At 37.3% G+C, this 21,921-nt stretch overlaps 2 protein-coding genes across 3 annotated transcripts; both read right to left on the bottom strand.

Annotated features, from left to right (window-relative positions):
- Positions 1 to 6,079: 6,079 nt before the first annotated feature.
- LOC113500029 lies at positions 6,080 to 8,106 on the bottom strand. Its single transcript, XM_026880676.1, has one exon. The coding sequence runs from the start codon at positions 7,795 to 7,797 to the stop codon at positions 7,039 to 7,041; it is 759 nt and encodes a 252-aa protein (XP_026736477.1). The 5' UTR covers positions 7,798 to 8,106; the 3' UTR covers positions 6,080 to 7,038.
- A 3,057-nt stretch (positions 8,107 to 11,163) lies between these two features.
- On the bottom strand, positions 11,164 to 21,542 carry LOC113500012. 2 transcript variants are annotated; one of them, XM_026880666.1, is made up of 8 exons: positions 20,603 to 21,542; positions 19,920 to 19,993; positions 15,062 to 15,204; positions 14,647 to 14,740; positions 14,164 to 14,291; positions 13,371 to 13,443; positions 13,125 to 13,228; positions 11,164 to 12,557 (listed from the first exon to the last, which is right to left on the bottom strand). In XM_026880666.1, exons 1-8 carry the CDS (start codon positions 20,719 to 20,721, stop codon positions 12,300 to 12,302), a joined length of 993 nt encoding a protein of 330 aa, XP_026736467.1. In that variant the 5' UTR covers positions 20,722 to 21,542; the 3' UTR covers positions 11,164 to 12,299. The 2 variants fall into 2 exon arrangements, with proteins under 2 accessions (XP_026736467.1, XP_026736459.1); XM_026880658.1 differs by having other exon boundaries at positions 11,165 to 12,557; positions 14,164 to 14,294; positions 20,603 to 21,541.
- Between the last annotated feature and the right edge of the window lie 379 nt (positions 21,543 to 21,921).

Below are 21,921 nucleotides of genomic sequence, written 5' to 3'. Positions count from 1 at the left end.
GCATTTAATTAACGATCACACTTGTGGGAATTCACTTCTACAGAAAATTAAAATTACAACGAAAATTTGCACTCAGTAACACTATATTGCAAGAGCGAGACAGCTCATAGCAGTGTGCGTAACACTGTCCCTTTCATCTGCAACAGTTGCTGTTTACTCAGCATTGTAAACGTCTCGATACTATTTTATGCGTGTGTCTTGATGGAAGTGACTTTGCACAAGTGTATCGGAAGTTATAGTAAATATATTTTTCATAAATATTATTATATATTGAATAGATGTATATAACGGTGGAAGAGATCTTCCCCCGTAGTTAGGTATCAACGTTTCTACAAGCATACGCGATGTACGCTCAAATGTATCAATCTTGTAAAGTTCACAAATTAAAGTACACAACTACGCAGCCATTCTGCCTAACTTATAAGGAAGGAAGAGGTAAAGAGAAGTATTTGATAGGGGTAAGTTACCCCCATAAAAGACCGTTAATCTTACCCCAAGTTACTTTGAAGAAGTGTCCAATTGTAAACATCAAATTGTAGTTCCGAACAGTCACAGGAATATCGCTAGTGGGGTACGTAGAAATTTAAAATTTGGTAATTTAAAACAGAGTCAAGTAAGCTAAGTTTAAATATTTGAAAGTATGGAGTATAATAAATCGAAAATTATCAAAATTAAAAACAACACTACGGTCTCATTTTTATTTTGGTTGCCAAATGTAACATAACGTGGCGTTAAAAAAAACCTTTTGCTACTACAGCGCCACCTTCATTGATTCCCTTGCAACGGACACTATTTAAATACACTGTGACTCTTTTTTTGCCTCTACCCTCTTTGTCGACTTGCAATAACATCGTATCGACCACTGCGATAGCGCTCGATGCTTGGAGAAATGTTTTAACCTAAAAATAATATTATAAATACGTAAAATTTTATTATACGTATTTATAATATTAATTAGTTATAGGTAGTATTCGTTAGTAACAAGAGTACAAGTTAAAGCAAGAAAATGTGTACAAAAATGCAGATCTTGCTTAAACTTCATAAAATATTAAGATAGATAGATGATAGTTAAAAAAAAATACTATTAAGTTGGCCTTGATAAATACGTACCACAACCAAACGACAGCCACATAACTTGCGCATGCGCAGCTTGTAAAAACCAAAAGTTAAATTGCCACATACCACGGTAAGATGTCATAAAAGACAACGAAACGACTAGCGACACTCACTTTGCTTTGGCGACATCGCAAACAGCCACACTCGCAAATACCCACAGAGCAATTACCCGCTGCGATTCTATTAATTTATAAGCAATGACACCTTGAATACATCTTGTCGCGAGGCAGTGGAGACGTGTGTATCAAGTCATTATAAACAATAGCTTAATGAAGCATTAACCGCTGAATAGAACCGCACAAATTGGTTTTTAAATAGGTTTACAACTACAATGTAGTGCTTACTTTTAATTAATACATTTACAATCACTCGTTACCCGGCGTTCAAAGACTTTGAAGATCTAGGGCTTGATGTGCACATTCAACAATCTCATTTAACTGTATTGAAGTCCAATGAGCATCACGTAGGCGGTTACCATATGTAGCAGAATGTTACCTGTGCGAGACCTACTAAATCGCTCCCGCCAAATACACAACAAACTCACACAATTTGTAGTTACCACAACACCTTGTAAGAACCTGTATTAAAACTTAACATAGGTACATACCTACGTTCGATAAAAATTTAATGACTAAATAAAATAGTTGACTGGCGTTTTAAGGGCGGAACAAATCATCAAAAGTTAGCCTACGATCTATTCATCTACCAAGTAAACTGTATAACTAAGCAAAGCGTCTTGAGTGAGTCATTCGAAAACAAAACAACACACTTCAAGCAGTCATAGTGCTTATTCCATAGGTCGAGATGACTTCAAACAGTTAACAGATTGTTGAGACACATTGCAAACAATCACAACTCATCATCAGCCCTGTTCGGGAGCTGCAATAGCACACACATATACAATAGATGTTATTCATTGGTAAGAATAGAATGTATGTAGAATGAAGATATCTAGTTTATAACTACCATAATATGTAGCAGTAAGTTGTACATTCTATGTCAGGTGCCACATATGTCTGTGAGATTAGAAATAGTAAAGTGTAGTGTATATAGTATTTATAGGTATAGGTAATTTAAGTATTTTAGACATAAAGTTGTAGGAAATAAGTAATGATACACCCATTAAGTCCCGAATTAACACCCGAAGTCATCACATAAAGTTGTAGGAAATAAGTAATGGGTGTATCATTACTTATTTCCTACAACTTTACACACTGTCGCCGGGTACGTCGCAACCACAACACAACTAGCACCCACACCGCGCGCTAGCGGCCGGCCACGTCGCAACCACAACACAACTAGCCCCCACACCGTGCACTAGCGGCCGGCCACGTCGCAACCACAACACAACTAGCACCCACACCGCGCGCTAGCGGCCGGCCACGTCGCAACCACAACACAACTAGCACCCACACCGTGCACTAGCGGCCGGCCACGTCGCAACCACAACACAACTAGCACCCACACCGCGCGCTAGCGGCCGGCCACGTCGCAACCACAACACAACTAGCACCCACACCGCGCGCTAGCGGCCGGCCACGTCGCAACCACAACACAACTAGCACCCACACCGTGCACTAGCGGCCGGCCACGTCGCAACCACAACACAACTAGCACCCACACCGCGCGCTAGCGGCCGGCCACGTCGCAACCACAACACAACTAGCACCCCACACCGCGCGCTAGCGGCCGGCCACGTCGCAACCACAACACAACTAGCACCCACACCGCGCGCTAGCGGCCGGCCACGTCGCAACCACAACACAACTAACACCCACACGCGCGCTAGCGGCCGGCCACGTCGCAACCACAACACAACTAGCACCCACAGCGCGCGCTAGCGGCCGGCCACGTCGCAACCACAACACAACTAGCACCCACACCGCGCGCTAGCGGCCGGCCACGTCGCAACCACAACACAACTAACACCCACACCGCGCGCTAGCGGCCGGCCACGTCGCAACCACAACACAACTAGCACCCACACCGCGCGCTAGCGGCCGCCACGTCGCAACCACAACACAACTAACACCCACACCGGCGCGCTAGCGGCCGGCCACGTCGCAACCACAACACAACTAGCACCCACACCGCGCGCTAGCGGCCGGCCACGTCGCAACCACAACACAACTAGCACCACACCGCGCGCTAGCGGCCGGCCACGTCGCAACACAACACAACAGCACCCACACCGCGCGCTAGCGCCGGCCACGTCGCAACCACAACACAACTAACACCCACACCGCGCGCTAGCGGCCGGCCACGTCGCAACCACAACACAACTAGCACCCCACAGCGCGCGCTAGCGGCCGGCCACGTCGCAACCACAACACAACTAGCACCCACACCGCGCGCTAGCGGCCGGCCACGTCGCAACCACAACACAACTAACACCCACACCGCGCGCTAGCGGCCGGCCACGTCGCAACCACAACACAACTAGCACCCACACCGCGCGCTAGCGGCCGGCCACGTCGCAACCACAACACAACTAACACCCACACCGCGCGCTAGCGCCGGCCACGTCGCAACCACAACACAACTAGCACCCACACCGCGCGCTAGCGGCCGGCCACGTCGCAACCACAACACAACTAACACCCACACCGCGCGCTAGCGGCGGCCACGTCGCAACCACAACACAACTAACACCCACACCGCGCGCTAGCGGCCGGCCACGTCGCAACCACAACACAACTAGCACCCACAGCGCGCGCTAGCGGCCGGCCACGTCGCAACCACAACACAACTAACACCCACACCGCGCGCTAGCGGCCGGCCACGTCGCAACCACAACACAACTAGCACCCACACCGCGCGCTAGCGGCCGGCCACGTCGCAACCACAACACAACTAACACCCACACCGCGCGCTAGCGGCCGGCCACGTCGCAACCACAACACAACTAGCACCCACACCGCGCGCTAGCGGCCGGCCACGTCGCAACCACAGCACAACTAGCACCCACACCGCGCGCTAGCGGCCGGCCACGTCGCAACCACAACACAACTAGCACCCACACCGCGCGCTAGCGGCCGGCTACGTCGCAACCACAACATCGGTTCCTGCATTTGGAAGCTACAATAGCACTCCGATGCATAGTTTTATAGTACAAATTAGATAGGTATATAATTATTCTATATCATAGGTATTTAGCATTATAAAGATGTACATTCAAGTGAACAATATACACCATTAAAAATAGTGCTTGTACATAGCATCTTTAGGAATAGAGATAGTTTAGACAAATGTATAACTAAATATAATATCAAGCAAAATTCTGTTTGAAATGTGTATATCCAGATACTTGCTTGAGCTTATATTTATAAATGTAAAGAACAGAACCTATGTAGGTAATCATTATAGAATTAACATATTTTTTTACATAAAACAAAACATCTCCGACCAATGTCGAAAAAAGATGATTGCATTATCCACATTTATACTGGACAATGCAATCATCTTGTACTACTACCTACTTTCAGCTGCTCTCGAGCAAATCAAAAATCAAAATTTCAGATCTTGAGAAGAATCACAATAAACAATTTGAGCAAAATACCCTCAATTCTGCGTCGGGGACAAAAAAAAACTAGTTTTAATAGGTTCGCATCGTAGCAGTGCTGAGTTCAAAGCCCTTTTTCCCCATCTAACTTAACTGACCAATTTAATATCTAAGTACTGCTTTCAAATGAAGGGGGCCTTTATTTATATCTCTACAAACGTTACTCAATCCTCCTCCTCTTCTTCTATACAAACCTTAACATAACCTGAAATATCACATCTGCATCCTTCTGCTACTTAGGTACCTATTGATAATATTGAAATAGTTACCTACTATTCGCAAGACAAACTAAATGGGAAAAAGGTTCTTTATGCTGTGCTGTATCGTGTCGTGATCGTCTAACTCACTGCACTGCACATGCATACGTTACGATTTAGAAATAGGTAGGTTAAGCAATCGTTAGTAAGTAGATATCTATACAGATAGTAATGTTCAGATATGATAAACTTTATCATATTTGAACACTACTATTACTACTTAAGCATAGTATTATAATCTAAAAAATACATGTTTAAGTATAGTATTGTATAGGACTAGTTAGGTACGGAATATTATTACTATTATAATTTTAATTGTGAATAATAGGTAGGTTAACAAAGAGGCCACTCCAGAACGAAGACTAACAAAATAATTATTATTTACATTTATACATTTTAGGTTCAATTAAGTTATATTTAAGAGTAATTTTAATAGAATTGTATTAAGTAAATTTATTACATACTCAAACACTTACGCGACTACTGGTACCTAATAAGGACAAAATGAAACAAGCGCTTGTCCAAGGGGAAAAAAAAAACATCTTTTACACAACACAATGCCCATTGTTTGCGCAGCGCCGACGTCGTGTATAGGCGCCCTAAGATACTCAATTATCTAAAGTAAAAGATATAAACTACTTACCTCTTTGCCTACAAATAACACCGTCATAGTCATAGTGTTTTGAGTTTCTAGGTAAACATCCTCGCCTAGATAAGTAGTGGAGGGCGCACTTCAACCGTCAAGAGCCTTTCAGTTTGTGGAGGACGTTGGAATCAAAACACTTCAAGCAAAGTCTGCCTATAAAAGCCAGATTGTCTGCAGCACTTGACTGTGAGGTCTCGACTCTCACTGAATATTTTCCTTACATCTGTACCTACTGTACTTACAACAATAAAACAGCCGTTGACTGTATTTCAAATTAACAAAATATAATGCTTGTTAAAATAAGTATTGTGCATTCTTTCATTCCATTTGTTTTTAAAGGACATGAGTTATGATGTATATTATAAGATAACACGGAAGAAACCATACCATACTGGCTCGAACACCTGGATTGTAATTTATATCATTAACACTTCATTGCCTGTAACTGTGAATGTAATTCATGCTATTATGTATGTAGATAGATGAAGAAAATAAAACTTAAAAAGAGCATCAAGTTTTATTTACAAGTCAAATTGACAATTTACCTTCAGTAGAAGTTATCGTTTGGTGGCAATAATAACCTCGTTTTATAAATACACTTATACAGTACTTACACCTAATTGGTATTTTTAGTTATAATTATATTATAGTGATTCATAAATAATTCTAGAAATTACTTAATTACATTTAAAAAATTTCATCATCTGAAATTTCATTGCTCCAATCGTTATAATTATTTGTCGATGCATTAAATTTATAAAAATGTTAAAAATTCATACTTCATTATTAATTTACATCATAAATGTAAGACCTTGTATAGACGGATTGACATTTTTAAATCCCTTATAAAAAACTGCACATACACAAGTCTGCCAGAGAGAGCAGTGCACCAATGACGGAGAGTATGGACTGTTATAGAACACTATGGACAATATACACTCAAGCGATCTAACTGCTATTACAAGTAAGTGGCGACCAATAACACCATACTTTTGCACATAGTTGCTCCAGCTGCAAACATCTAAAGTGTTACCATGCAGCCAGGAATGTTGTTCTGGTTGCTACAAACTATATGTGGCTGTTGCAGTCTATTTCTCTGGAGGTAAATATCAAATAGGTCAAAGCACAGTTTTATCTTTACAAATATACATATATACGAAAAACTATCAGATAAAAGATTACATTTATAGTGTGTAAAATAATTTGTAGACATAAGATTTTATTAAGTGTCTATAATATTAAATTAACAATTTAATCAAGTTATAAAACAAAATGGTTTGACACCACCATTTGTAGAGTTGAAGCTAACTTAATCATTACTTTCTACTTTAATAGTCCTGATCATATTAAATGAATGAGCATTGCTATTGACAAAGTGACTGCAGACAGCACTCACTGTATTTTTATTGTTGCTATTGATCGGAGTCACTGTCACTATCAATAGCAACACCCATGGATCAGAAAAAGTCATGATAAGTGTTACTTATACTGTGCGTTGGCTTACGTTTTAACTTCTCTTTAATCAAATCACAGGGTGATTTAGTTTTGAAGTCAAATCTAATGATGTTTGTTGTAATTTTTTCACACAAGTATGGCGCTGCAACAGGCCTCAAGCGTGCTGTGAGCACTTTGCCAAAAGCTGAGCACTTGCCCGATTTAACTTTCTGCTTCAGTATGTAAGACATATCATTTGTAATTGGCAGCAATGGTTCTGGAGGTTTAAGAACAATTTCGTCTGTATTGGTTTTGGGTGAACCAATAGTAAACTCTGAATTGTCTATAACTAGTGATTCAAAGGAGCTGCTGCTGCTGAGCACCTCCTCCGGGCGGGGCTGGCTCTGGCCGGGCTTCTGAACTGCCTTCATCAGGTCAATCACACAATTCTTCTCTTCTAGTCTCAGCTTTTCAATTTCTTCCTTTATCTTCACTTGTTCAATCTCTTGCTGCTTCTTCAATTCTTTGGCTTTAAGCATGTTCGAAAGCTGCTCTGACAGAACATTCACGATGGGGCTCTCACTCAAACTGAAGCTCGGAATTGGCAATCTTTGTGGTGGCGACGCAAGCTCAGTATCTGATAATCCCCTCTGTACATTGAACATCGGTATCGGCATAGATCCCACTTGAGCACCTTCACTTGGAGAGTCATTCAAGTTGCACTTAGACAAGTGGCTGTCCACCAGAGCGAATAGCGAAGAAAAAGAACTCGAATCAGTCATTTTGAAGATTTAGAATATTACTATTTACACAATCAAACAAAGGATTTCAACATGTCCCAATCGGGGTCACAACGAAACACTAGGAATACCGTGGCCAGTTCATAAACGCGTAAACAAGCTTCTTTAAATCACTGCGTCATTACATTAAAGCCTGGACAAATTTGTTTTTATTTTGTAAAACGGAGTCCATTATTATTTTTGAAAGAATAGAGATGCGTTCAGTTAGTTGATAAAATTTTAGTATTTCACTCACTCGTCTGATATTTGGTGACATTCAGAGTACACTTAACTCTAGTGAATACAAATAACAGATAAATAATTGAGTTGTTACAAATACCTGTCACTTAGATAAAGAATTACAATTGTAATTCTATACCGATTTGTCAATTCTTTTATAAATACATTTTTCTTTTGCTTGTAAGATTTCTTTGAATAATAAACTAAATTGTACGACTCTATTAATAAAGTTAGTTCGGTACTTTTGAACGTAGGTCAACTTAGGGTAGTTTATTTATTTAAATATTTTTATACCTAGCTTTATGTTAATCACTGGTCATTTCTTGCCTAAATCACAATTGAGTGCCAGTTCACGCTCCACGCAATTGACGGATTCTGCAAATATCTAGCTAATACTTTATAATCTGCATATAATAGTCTGTACTCTGTAGTACATTTACCATTACATCCATTCGCAATCAGCGGAACAGTGACAGAACAGCTGTCAATTTGCTTTTTGAACCGACCGTAGTTACTAACTACTAGTTAGCCAAAATCATTGAATTGAAGCCAGGACCGCAATGTCGACTCAAGGTCTGATGAATAACAGGATTTTTAAATCGGCAATTTTTTTGCGAAAAGACCGTCTGTCATGAAAAAGTTATCCCACCAAAAACATTAAATGTAAAAAAATGCCAAGTCTCTCGATGCAGTCTTTCCATCGTAAAAAGTTTTGAGATCTCATAGAAGCCAAGTCCTATTCAAAATATTTTGTAGTTATAAATCAACATTTAGTAATTGTATCAATAGTTTTCTTTATATTATAATTATAGTGACTTGGCAATGAGCACAAATTAAAAGATGCTTGATGCCTGGAATTATGTGCAAATGTTACTGACGAGACCAGTGATCAGGTTATTTGTTATGTGTGAATCATGATGGTCACTACCGACTACATGCTCCAATACAATAATTAAGAATACCTTACGGGCCATCGCTTTATGAAAGTAAATGAATCGAGAGTACACTAAGACTGACTGCCGTTGCCGAAATTCGGTTGGGACGACACGGATAAACCAAAAGAAAATTAATTTTGTGATATTAATGTTTACGCATGCGGTGTGTGTAACTTTCAACTCCTACAAATATGCCGTTTTATTTGTTTCTTCTTGTGCTCATTGCCAAGTCACTATAATTATAATATAAAGAAAACTATTGATACAATTACTAAATGTTGATTTATAACTACAAAATATTTTGAATAGGACTTGGCTTCTATGAGATCTCAAAACTTTTTACGATGGAAAGACTGCATCGAGAGACTTGGCATTTTTTTACATTTAATGTTTTTGGTGGGATCTCATTTATTTTTTGTAAGTGTATTTCTTTCTTTTTTTTTAGGTGTCATAATTTCTAGGACTTCAGCTACTGCTTTGCTTAGAACCCATTCTCTATCTCTATCTCTTTTGTTTCTTCTCTGAGACTTCATTACTTCTAATGTAAACAAGCTTAAACTTATATATATATGCATATATATATCTACTAACTTACAAACTATAGCTAAACTAAACTAAATAACACGTAAAGTTCTCCGAATATCAATTATCACTACAATATTTTTTAGTTTCGAAATGGTTTTTCATAGACAGGTGGCGCTATCAAATGAAAATTATCGAATTATTCTGAAGTACTACTTAGACTGCGCTTTGTAACGAAACCATAGCGCGATTCAGACACGTACAACGCCATCTATCGAGCGCGCATACAATATTTATCGCAATACAATGGAGTTTTAGCTTTATTAATTTAATGAATTATGAATTTTATGTATTAATTTGTATTAATGATAGTCTGTGTATTACATTTATATTATTCTTTTCTATTCTATGTATGTATTCATCCAATTGAATAGGTACTTAAACAACGAACAAAGTTAACAATGCAGTCAAAATCCATACATAATGTTCTTGCCAAACCGCAAATATAAAATTGTTTTCTATGGCATATTATTTTTTAATGTTTTTATAATTTTTCCTTTATATGTGGCTAAGGACCTATCTTGGTGCAAAATTTGAAGTTTCTAAGTCTGCTAGAAGTACCTTAGATTTTTGATGATCTGTCAGTGAGTCAGTGAGTCAGTGAGTCAGTGAGTGACAAAATGGTGTAACTTTGATCGACCGTAACTCCTAAACCATTAATTCAATTGGCATGTAATTTCGAACTTAAGCTTGTTCTAATGCCTACTATTATTCCCCGAAAAGCTAAACTCCTAGCTTTGTCCACGTCGAAGATACAGGGGGGGCGAAACAGCCGCGAATCGCTTCGAGAAAAGATGGTACGGCCGTGCCCGTTTTGCTCGAGACTTGGCAGGGGCACTGCCGTGCCCTCAGATGATACAATGTCATGGATCTATAGAAAACATTTTTATGCGAAAAGTAATCACGTCACGTTTCTTTAGGTGTCTGATCAAAATGACTACTTTTATTTCAACCAAATAAGACTTTCAATCAATTTAAAAAACACGCTTTTATTACGCACTAAAAATATAGTTAAAAAATTCTAAAAAACACGCTTTAATGATGAAAGAAACTAAAAAGTGGTAAATAATTTCTAATTTAGAAATAAAACAATAAATGGTATTATTGCGAAAAAATCGTAGGGGTTCCATATATCATTTCTTGAAAAGCGCCCCTAGCTTTTTTCACAATAATATTAATTTAAAAATGAATTAAAAAACAATAAATGAATAGTATTATTGCGAAAAAGCGTGGGGCGCTTTTCAAGAACTGATATATGGAGCCCCCCACGCTTTTTTACAAAAATACCATTGATTGATTGTTCTTATGAACTAGGTATATTTTTAGTGCGTAATAAAAGCGTGTTTTTTAAACTATTATTTTTATTTTATACTTTTTAGTCTTCTTATTATTCAAACTTAATTTACTACTTACCAATTTAAAATATTGATAGGTATTTAAAGATATTTATTATTAACAAACTTAACAAAATTCAAAGTTTTACGCATCCAAATTCACCCTTTCATTTGATACCCATATCATGGAGGTGCATTTCAAATAGCCTGTCCGCCATCTTGGACGCCCGCCATATTGGATTTTAGTCACGGGACTATTTTTTTCGTATTCCTGACAGCAAACCCTTTTATTTGATACCCATATCATGGGGGTAGATTTCAAACAGCCAGTCCGCCATCTTGGGGAGGCCGCCATATTGGATTTGTAATGACTTTTCTTAGCTAGTCATGCATCACAGGTCATGCATTGTCATCAGAACTCAGAGCGTGTGCAAAATTTCATCCTAATCGAAGACCGGGAAGTGGGTCAAATTAAGATTCCAAGATTTTCTTATATACATTACAAGTGAAGCTAATATTAAAGTGTAAAAAAGGAAAAATTGCCTGACACGCGACAGCCTTTCTTTAAGGCCCGAAGCAAAAGGAGTGGTGTTATAAATCTGTCTGTGCCATCATAGGTCAGGAACGGATTACCTATGCGCTTTAAATTTTGTTTGACATGAAAGATGAATTATTTGCGAATTAAAAAAAAAAACCACTGAGCCATTTAAACGTTGCTGCGATAAAAATGGGGAAGAATAACTATAATATATGTCTGCAAATGTACTCGAGTAAAAACTCAAATGAAAGCGTTGGTACCGAAATAGAATACTTATTGATGTCTTAATTAAGTCTATATCCGATTATCGCAATCGGTCCCAATTGATTCAGATAATCGGCGCTCTTTTGATTTCTATTTGATTAGAATAAAACAAAGTTTTTTTAATCAATAGATTTTTTAATTTTCCTACTGAGTTGCTCTCTCCTAAAGTGTATCAAAAATACAATAAAGGCACTCGTCAATCGTCAGATAATTATACGGGATAAACAATGTCACAATCAAATATTTATAACACAAAAAATTAACGACAGAAATAGGTAACATACCTACAAAAAAAAACTAGTCCCAGATACACATGTATCAACGATAAGATGGGATAAACAATATTAATATTAAATTTTTAACATTATTATTACAAGACTAGGTCCTGTCTTAACTTACTTTATATAATATCTAAGCTACTTGAGTAAAAACTATATATGTAAACGGACTTAGGTCATAAAGAAACAAAAACAAGTAATGCACCACCTTGTTGAACGGATCGATCGAAAACGTGGATATTGATTCTATATAATTACAATATGGCTATAAAAATATTTATTCTTGTAATGTTAATGAAAAAATAGTGAAATGCATTTGCTGGCAACATTCAGCTTAATATTTTTTGGGCGAGCTCATGTGAAAGCCGCGGCCAGGTGTAATGCAGGGCGGGTCCATGTTGAGCGAGGACGCAAGTAAGCGGCCGCGACCGCGCGGCGTGCAGGGCAGGTCAAGGCTGGGAGTCGGCGATGGCGCAGAGGGTACGGCTAAATGTGAGCCAGCTATCACCGGGTCCAGTGTGTACGAGGGATCACTGGCGCGTGTCAGGTGCTCATCGTATTCCTCTCGAGTCACGTAATGCATTGGAGGACCCTGTAAGCACGCACAAACATCGGCAACTATAGGTTAACGCACAATTCTTGCTTAGAAAGCATGTTCATTCAAGTAAAAAGATCGTTCGAATTTTTTTCAGGGAATTTGCATGCAATGGCTGTCTTCGAGGTAGTTGTTGTAACTCAACGATTGCCGCTAACTCGCTAAAAAGAAGTGTTTAAAACGTAACTGGTCCTTGTTTGTTGTATAGACCCAGATCAGTGATACTTGATAGTGATAAACTACAGCAATTCCTTTCAACGTAACCTACTTGTGAATAGTACATTACGGCTTAAGGTTACACCGAAATTATTAAAAAAAAATAATTTTAACAATACGGCAAACGCACTCGGCTTACAATGACTGAAGGTCGTGATGGCCCGAATCTGGAACGATCTTATTTATGTTGTGCCACTTGTTCCAATATTTTTCATCGTGTAGCGCAACATGAAGCTTGATGTTCAGGTAGGGAGATTTGGCCTGACCATCTGAGTGAGGTCCGACTTTATCGACTTTACCAGTAACCATGAGAGTTAACGGTTAAAAAAAGACAAATAAGATCCTCACCAAAGCCTCTCTTCTGATCAGTTCTTCCAGTATGTTTCGCAAGGAACGCACGAGGCGGGACACGGCCTCCGGACCGGGAGGTAGCCCAGCCACGCACGGACACCCTTAACAGAAAATTACAAAGAAAGTCGTGCAAATGAAAAAAAAATATCGTTAGCTAATCGAAACTTGTATTACAGTTTTTCCTTACTTTATTGCAAGCAACTTTAAAATGTTGGCGTATTATGTAATTGAAAAGTCGGTTACCCGCCAGTACGTTTTGTTCATCAATGCTGAGGTCGACCTCTAAGCTGTTTGGCGCAATATGCTCAGCGCCTACCTGTGGGATGAAAATGTTTACACTAACAACTTGAGCAAAAAAAAATTACCAACTTAGTAACTAAAGAGCTTCAATAATGTTTTTGAGCAGGCAGTCAAAGGAAAGGAAAGGACGTCAATGTAGCGTATCGCACTAGCCACTACTTCGGACGCGTGTAAACTGCGTATACCTTTAACAGAATATTCTGCTGCCTTCTTTGAATTTGGGAAAATATTGTGAGTGCAAATGATCTGTTGTGCTGTTTCTAAGTTTCAAGTCATTTTTTACTCATTACCAGCCCTCCCAGGGAACACGCAGACACTTCTAGTAACTAAGATTATAGTATATTTAGGTACTGTCTCAATATTCTATTAATGGAATGGAAGGTGTGGGACCAAACGGAGGGTTCTATACTTTTGTAACAATATGAGATAATAGCTTTTCGCCCGCGGCTCTACCCGCGCCGAGGTCGGTTATATCGCGTTTCCAAGAGAACTCTTCAAAAGTCTGGGATAAAGACTATCCTATGTTCTTTCTCAAGGTCAACTCTATCTCATTAAAATCAGTTCAGTGGTTTAGACATGAAAGCGTAACAGACAGACAGACAGACAGAGAGATTTACTTTCGCATATATAATATAAGTAGGGATAATAAACTTTTTTTTAAGCTTTAGCCAAAAGTTGCATCTTTACCACTAGTCGAATGGCTGCAGTAGATTGTTGCTCAGTATTTATCACGTACCGGCTGGTCGTAGTGCAGGTCTTTGTAGCCGCGCCGCTGCAGCCACTGCTCAGTCCGCGCCAAACTGTCCCCCAGGGAGGACAGCTCCAGTTGCTGGCGAAGCCTGTACCCTCGCTGTGAGTTTTGCTCTACTGCAGGACAGACACTAAATCAAGTTTAATTACGTAAATAAACTTTTGAAGAACTTTTGCTGGGTTCCAATTCAGCTATTTACAATGGCCCATGAATGAACGAAATTTGGCTTGAAATGTCAATTTTTGTATTTTTATAAGCATTTTTCTACACAATTATTGGAAATTCAGTACGGGTCGTACGGGATAATACACTCAAGGTCAATACAAACATCGAATTATTTTATTGGCGAAATGCTTAAGAGAATAGGAATAATTTCAACGGCCATTGTAAATAGCAGAATCGGGGCCCTGGAGTAAACTTCACTATAGGATCAGAATAACATAAAACAGTCAGGTGTTCAGTACCTACCTGGTGGACGCTGTATTTGCGGTTGAAGCGGTTCGTATGTGTCTGGGAGGGCGAAGTCCTTCGGATCGAGCGCAGCGGCCGCATCAAGATACTCCTGCCAATGACATGGTAACTTTACCTGCACACTAATGTAATGAGAATGTACGAGTATTGCTTTATAAGATTAACATTGCACATTAATATTTACTTGGTATATCACATTTCGACGACTTAATAGGAAAATATTGCTCCAATTTTGATGTGTTCAGACTAGCCAGTGGTGAATAAAATTTAGCCCTAAGAGATAAAGGGAGGCTTTAATTTTTTTGAAAAAATTCATAATATATAATTTTATGTAAATTAACTCCAACATATTTTGAACAAATGTAAAATGTCTGAAATGTTCCCAAAAACGTTACTGATATAATACGAGTACCATCGCCCGCTGGTAATCCATGGCTGCCTGGTGATCGACTGCTGGCCTCTGCTCGGTCCACTGCCGGTTAGTCCAGACATTGTTACCCAGGCCTGGGGCATCAGCTTTTATGCTCTGCACCGGCTCCGGCTCTTCATGTGCACCTAAAAACAAAATACTATAGTTATAATTTAAATATCTATCTCCATATATGTATAACAAAGCAAGTCGTGTTAGTTGCACTATTTATAACTCAAAAAAAGCTGAACTATTTACAATGAAACTATTTAAAAAGAAAGTGTATGTTATACGAAGAAATTTGTATGAAAAATAGACAAGTCAGCCCTTGGGCATATAAATATGCCTACATCCCTACTAATATTATAAATGCGAACGTAACTCTGTCTGTCTGTTTGTTACGCTTTCACGTCTAAACCACTGAACTGATTTTAATGAAATTTGGTACAGAGATAAAGTTGACCTTGAGAAAGAACATAGGATAGTTTTTATCCCGGACTTTTGAAGAGTTCTCTGGGAAACGCAATATAACCTCGACCTCGACGTGGGCGAAAAGCTAGTTCATAATATATTTTTTTTATTATTTATTAATTTTTTAAATTTATGCCTACATATATTATCCTAAATTATAAGAGGTGTTATTTTATGTTGTCATTCAAGAACCACGTTTCCATACGACTTTCAATAGAATGTTATCATAAGGCAAACACGATTTTTTACATTAAGGTAATTTCGTTTATTAATTACTCCTACCGACAATTTGAATTCTATGAAAATATTTTCTATTCTTATTTTGGCTAACTACAGAAGTGTAAACCCATTCCTTATTAAAAAATAAATTGTATGATTCATGCATTATAGTATCGTCATCGGTCCTCGATAAGTCTACTTTTAATGAAATCTTGACCGTTCGAAGTGGGTTAAGGTGAAGTGGGTCCTTTGTTTTAAAGGATCGAAGCCCTCGGTTACATACATACTAACATAAAAACTAAGTAACATTCAGGTAAAGCTAATAAATGCACGGTAAGAACGTTCCTATTGATTAACACGATTACAATTCCTAATAGGATCAAAAACTGATGAAAGTCTTCGGTGACTAAAGTGCTTCTACCGATTTTCTATCAAAAGACACGACGGCAGAAGATACAGCTATGCCTGAGAAGAACCGAAATAAACAATATATTGATAAAGATGATGACGATGCACAGTGTGTTAAGAAAACGGTTTTTGTACCATCATCTTATTATTGAATTAATTGATAGAGTCTACAATCCTGAGGATAAGAGTAAAACTCCGGATTGGCCAAGACTTGTACTTTCATTATTTAAAAAAAATGCAAAGGTTTTGAAATTTCAGGCTTACAAAAAGCGAAAAATAATCATTATAATTTAATGGAAGTACCATTAAATGGTACTTCCATTAAATTATAATGATTATTTTTCGCTCCATATTCCAAAATATATTTATTCTATCGAAGAAAGGTATATATAATAGCCGACCGTTCTATCAATTCCTGTTGCTTTAGTATGAATGGGTCGAGAGATGAAATTATGATTTTTCGTTTCCATTTTTTTATTCTTCTAAACGGCCCTAGTAGGTGTTCATTCCTACATTAAAGAATTGCTGATGCTTGAAGTATTTTTTCCGAAACCTAACTCATCGGTTTCCAGGAGTTATTTCAAAACTTTGGCATTTAAAAAAAAAAAACAAGTCTTGGCGAATCCGGAGTTTTACTCTAATCCTCAGAAATGTAGACTCTATCGATTAATTCAATAAAAACAAATTATTGTTTATGTTTTTTAGTATATAGCAAACTAGCTTTTCGCCCGCGTCGATGTCGGTTATATCGCGTTTCCAAAAGTTCGGTATAAAAACGTTATCCTATGTTCTTTCTCAAGGTCAACTCTATCTCTGTACTAAATTTCATTAAAAACAGTTCAGTGGTTTAGACGTAAAAGCTTAACAGACAGACAGACTTACTTTCGCATTTATAATATTATAGTTGAATGGAACAGAAATTAAATGTATACTGAAAACATAAAAACATGATGACACAAAAACCGGGTTCTTAACACACTGTGCGATGTTATACCTACATAGAGATAGCAATAGGAATGGAGTTTAATTTCTCGCGAAAAAGAACGACCGCAGGACTGTTTGAACTCGTACCTCACAACGGGGTGTATATTAACGTCGTTAAACTTACTAAGTACAAGAGATTGCAAAACGATATTTAAAATGATAGCACTCGAAATTCTTTGGACAATTGGTTGTGCTCATGTTCTTTAACTGGAGCAAAGGCCAAAGCATTCGATATCGTCGGGAATGATATTAAACCTGAAATGAAACGACTTTTACGGATTTTATCGCGGTTTAATTTTTGGTTTTAGTTCCCGACGTTTCGACACCTTTGCAGGTATCATGGTCACGGGCAGACAAGGCAGGAAAGGTGTCGAAACGTCGGGAACTAAAACCAAAAATTAAACCGCGATAAAATCCGTAAAAGTCGTTTCATTTCAATGTCTAACATTCGCGTAAACCTAAGAAACCACGATATTAAACCTATCATAGAACTCATAGAAGAAAATGCAAGAGTGGTATTACTGACATTGGTCGAGGACTAAGGACATGAAAAGAATTGCGTAACATTGGATATTCAATCCATTCTTAACTGTATGCAAGGAATGTTCTTCAACTACAGATTTGTAGCTATTATAATGTAAATATGAGTCTTTTAGAGCAAACTTATCCTTGTACATATTTATAATAAATGTGTAAGTTACTAAATTGTACACTCATCTATACTAATCTATACTAATATATAAAGCTGAAGAGTTTGTTTGTTTGAACACGCTAATCTCAGGAACTACTGGTCCAAATTGAAAAATTATTTTTGTGTTGAATAGACCATTCATCGATGAAGGCTTTAGGCTATAAACCATCACGCTGCGACTAATAGGAGCGAAGGTGCAATAGAAAATGTGAAAAAACAGGGCAGGTATAAATCATAACTTATACATATCTTCTACCCACGGGGACGAAGTCGCGGGCAACAGCTAGTAATTCATAATTTTTGACTATCTGAATCTCTTTCCTTGTGTAGGTACTTTTCTGAACAGAGATTTTTTTTGTGGTTGATTTACAACTATGGTTATCCTTATGCTGTTTGTTTTGTAGATCTTAGACCACGGCCACTATTCATCAACATACATGGGACAAAAATGCTGCCAATTTGCAGGCCATTCTCATTACATGCAAAGATCAGTTGATGTTTTTACAAAATTCAATGTAAATATTATAACAGATTTAAACATAGTGTAAAGTTCGCCCGCGTCGAGGTCGGTTATATCGCGTTTGCAAGGGAACTCTTCAAAAGTCCGGGATAAAAACTTTTTGTTCTTTCTCAAGGTCAACTCTATCTCTGTACCAAATTTCATTAAAATCAGACAGACAGACAGGCAGACAGACAGTCAGAGTTACTTTCGCATTTATAATATTAGTAGGGATTAGTAGGGATGGCAATGAAATTGCAAGGCAGATTGCAGTTGTTGTTGTTTTATCAGCAATGAGGTGTTAATTAATGTCAAGTACCCGCATAGTAATATGCATGCTAATTATTTATTGTGATAACAATTGGAAATTTCTTAAGCAGTAAAAAAACTGTTTGCTAATATGCCTTGAATATATCAGTATGTCCGCTGTAGGTGACATTATTTACACTAAGTCGATAACACATATCCAGGAAACAAAAAACGAAGATTCAATAGTAATTGATAGCATCCAACAGTTAGTTTTGTATTAAATAATTATTTATTCATAGCTCATAACTATATTTCCTGTGGAAGCTATATTGCGACTGAATTTCTAAACATATTTACACCTCCTCTTAGAAGTTGGTTGAAACCGTTGTTATGATTGTGTATATGTGTCCATTTTCAGTAAAAAACATAAAATTCATATCCACTTCAATTAAAATTTATAGATCATTAATCGAGGAAGGCTTTAGGCTATAAACCATCACCGCTGCGACTAATAGGAGCGAAGATACAATGGAAAATGTGAAAAAAGCAGGGCAGGTATAAATCATAACTTATATCTTCTACCCACGGGGACGAAGTCACGGGCAACAGCTAGTATTATATAACAAAATTCCTAGAAATTACAGAGCTACCTAAAACAAGACTTAAAAGAAAATTAAAAGCTTTGTTTAATAAATAGAAAAGTGCTTCCATACAATAGAAGAGTATATTAATTACAGAAAATAGATTTGTACCAAAAAAAATACATAATACATTTAAATTTGAAAAAGTCACATTAATACTTGTCAATGGCTGAACCTGGAACCAGTGAACCTTGCTACTACATTTTATTTTATAACGATAAAACTGTTTTAGAAAATCATTCTTGTGCTAGTATAAAATGAAAATCAAGTTTTACATTCAACTAGGCTATTTTACAGACAGTTTTAAAATGTTATAGTAATGATTAGTTATTTTAAAATAATAACACTGTTATATTTTTTAGTTTGTACAGATGTGTTTAATTTTGATATTTTTCTGATAGTCTCTGCACTCATTGTACCTAATTATAAACTTAGTTGTTAAATAATATTTGTACGCCTTCACGGCAAGACAAAGCGCACAAATAATACCTCTTAACACCTGTATGTAAATATCCTATGTTTTACAAATAAAATTATTCTGATTCTGATTCTGACTCCAATCAATGAGGAGATTTGTGACCACATGCAAGTTGCAAATGGCATTATCAATGAGTTATCTTTTATAAGGAATCCATGTGTGGTTACTACACTACCTTGGAAGATACCTTTTTTTAGAGTAAAGTGAGGGATATGGCTTACCTAGTTCTTCATCTAGACACTGTTTGAAAGATGGCTCTGGCTCGCAGTCCATCTCCATCTGCCCTTCACTTTCACTACAAATCAAATACAAAGCTATTATGGAATATAAACCCATTTTATTAATTTGGAAATTGCTAGCATATGCAAAGTAAAAAATAACTTTTTGAATAGTATTTACCAGAAAAATTGTTTCAGGAACTTGTTAATTAAATAAATAGGAGCTCTGTTTGGATATATTTTGAAGCATTTGAAAACCAAAACATTGCAAACTTAATTAAAATTAAAAAGAATGGTACTGAAACTTTGTGTGCACCACTTAAGATTGCTGATATAAACTTATATTTTATGAGCCGAATAAAAAGTTTTAAATATGTAGTCACATTAAAACTATTTGAAAGAGTTAAATATTTTTTAAAGCTTAATGGCCTTCATATATTATGGCCTGTCATACAAAATTTGGTTTTTATTAACAATGTCATTAGTTTCTTAATTTGTAAAACATCATCATTAGAATATGAATTCCACAACCGCTTGCCTTTATAATCAAGCATGTGGTCGATGTTCGTACTCTTTGAAAAGGCTATACAGAGCAAGATGTTTTGCCGGCTAATTGAAAAAGTAATATTAAATCTTGTGAATAGAAATTACATCTAAAATCAACAGAAATGGCGTGCCTTATATACCTTTCGGATTTTGGTAAAGGTTTCTTGACATCGCTGCTAAGCTTCCAATCTTTCTTATTTTTGTAAAACTTTAAGCGATAAATTGACATAAACCCTAGATTCTGTTTGGAGGGTTCCATTTCGATATGATTATAATAAATCCACAGGTGGACACAGGTTGACTTGTAAAACCAATTAAAAATAAATTGACGGTATCACAACAAAAATAATTTTCTTCTACCGTGCTTTGAAGCACCACCTACATAGAATTCACCTTTATTTGAAAACCATTTACCGCCATGAAAATTAAACTTTTTACCACAGATTATTGAAAAGAACATAATATTTTTTACAGAGTATAAATTCTAAAACAAGCATTAAGGTATAGCCTCATGAGTTGCTTGTCGCTCGTTTTTAATTTCCCCGTGACCCCATTTTAAATTTCCTGCGATTCGCAAAAGTCGCTACTTCATGCAGTCTCTGGTCGTTCGTTTGCAGCGATAAATCTGGTCAGAACGTTACCCCGTGGTGCTGACTTCCTAACCTCATTCGTACCCCATGGCAGTGATACAAATGAAAGAAATAGGATTGCATAAAAATATCGATATAATAGTGTTTTACTTTTTCGATGCCATTATTTGCGGGGACTAATGTAGAGACCGTTACAGCACCACTTTTATATCGACTTGTCACGCAGCTCAATCGCGATCGTTTTTCTGTGAATTTCTCTATTCTATAGTATTTTCCTTATATATGATCTTTGACAAAGCTCAACATTTCGAGCTGTAGTGCTACATATCACGTGACCAGATTTGTCGCTGCAAACGAGCGACGAGCGACGAGCGACTCATAAGGTTACACCTTCAACTTCTTTTTTTCCATGCACAATATCTGCTAAGAAATGTTTAGTTTTTACTTTATTGGGTAAAATTCGTTGAATTTTTCGTTGAACTGATTTTGGATATGGAAAATAATAAAAGAAGCACTATTATTTCGCTATTTTTTCTTTTAATACACTCACTTTCTAGATTGTTTGTTTGTCGTTCCGGTTGGATTTTTGGAACTCAATTTTAAGGCCCTTCCTGATAAGCGGGGAGGCTGATTTCCAGGGTATCTTTAATTTAAACCCGATTACAATGTAATTAAAACTAAAAAACAGATGGACCGATTTTAAAAATTAATAATTGGTAATACATTTAAAAAGTGAGCAATTTATTTACACGTCCTTAAGTGACTTCAGTCAGTATTTGGCTGATATTTATCAGTTGTGTTGTTCCCTTTTTGAAGGGGCATCAGGTTTTTTTTATTTCTCATGGCCGTCATGAAATCTCATGAAACAT

Source organism: Trichoplusia ni, chromosome 1 (genome assembly GCF_003590095.1).
Source record: "Trichoplusia ni isolate ovarian cell line Hi5 chromosome 1, tn1, whole genome shotgun sequence".
Taxonomy (NCBI): Eukaryota; Metazoa; Arthropoda; class Insecta; order Lepidoptera; family Noctuidae; genus Trichoplusia; species Trichoplusia ni.
The sequence above is the reverse complement of the archived record's forward strand: the minus strand, read 5'-3'. Positions and strand labels throughout refer to the sequence as shown.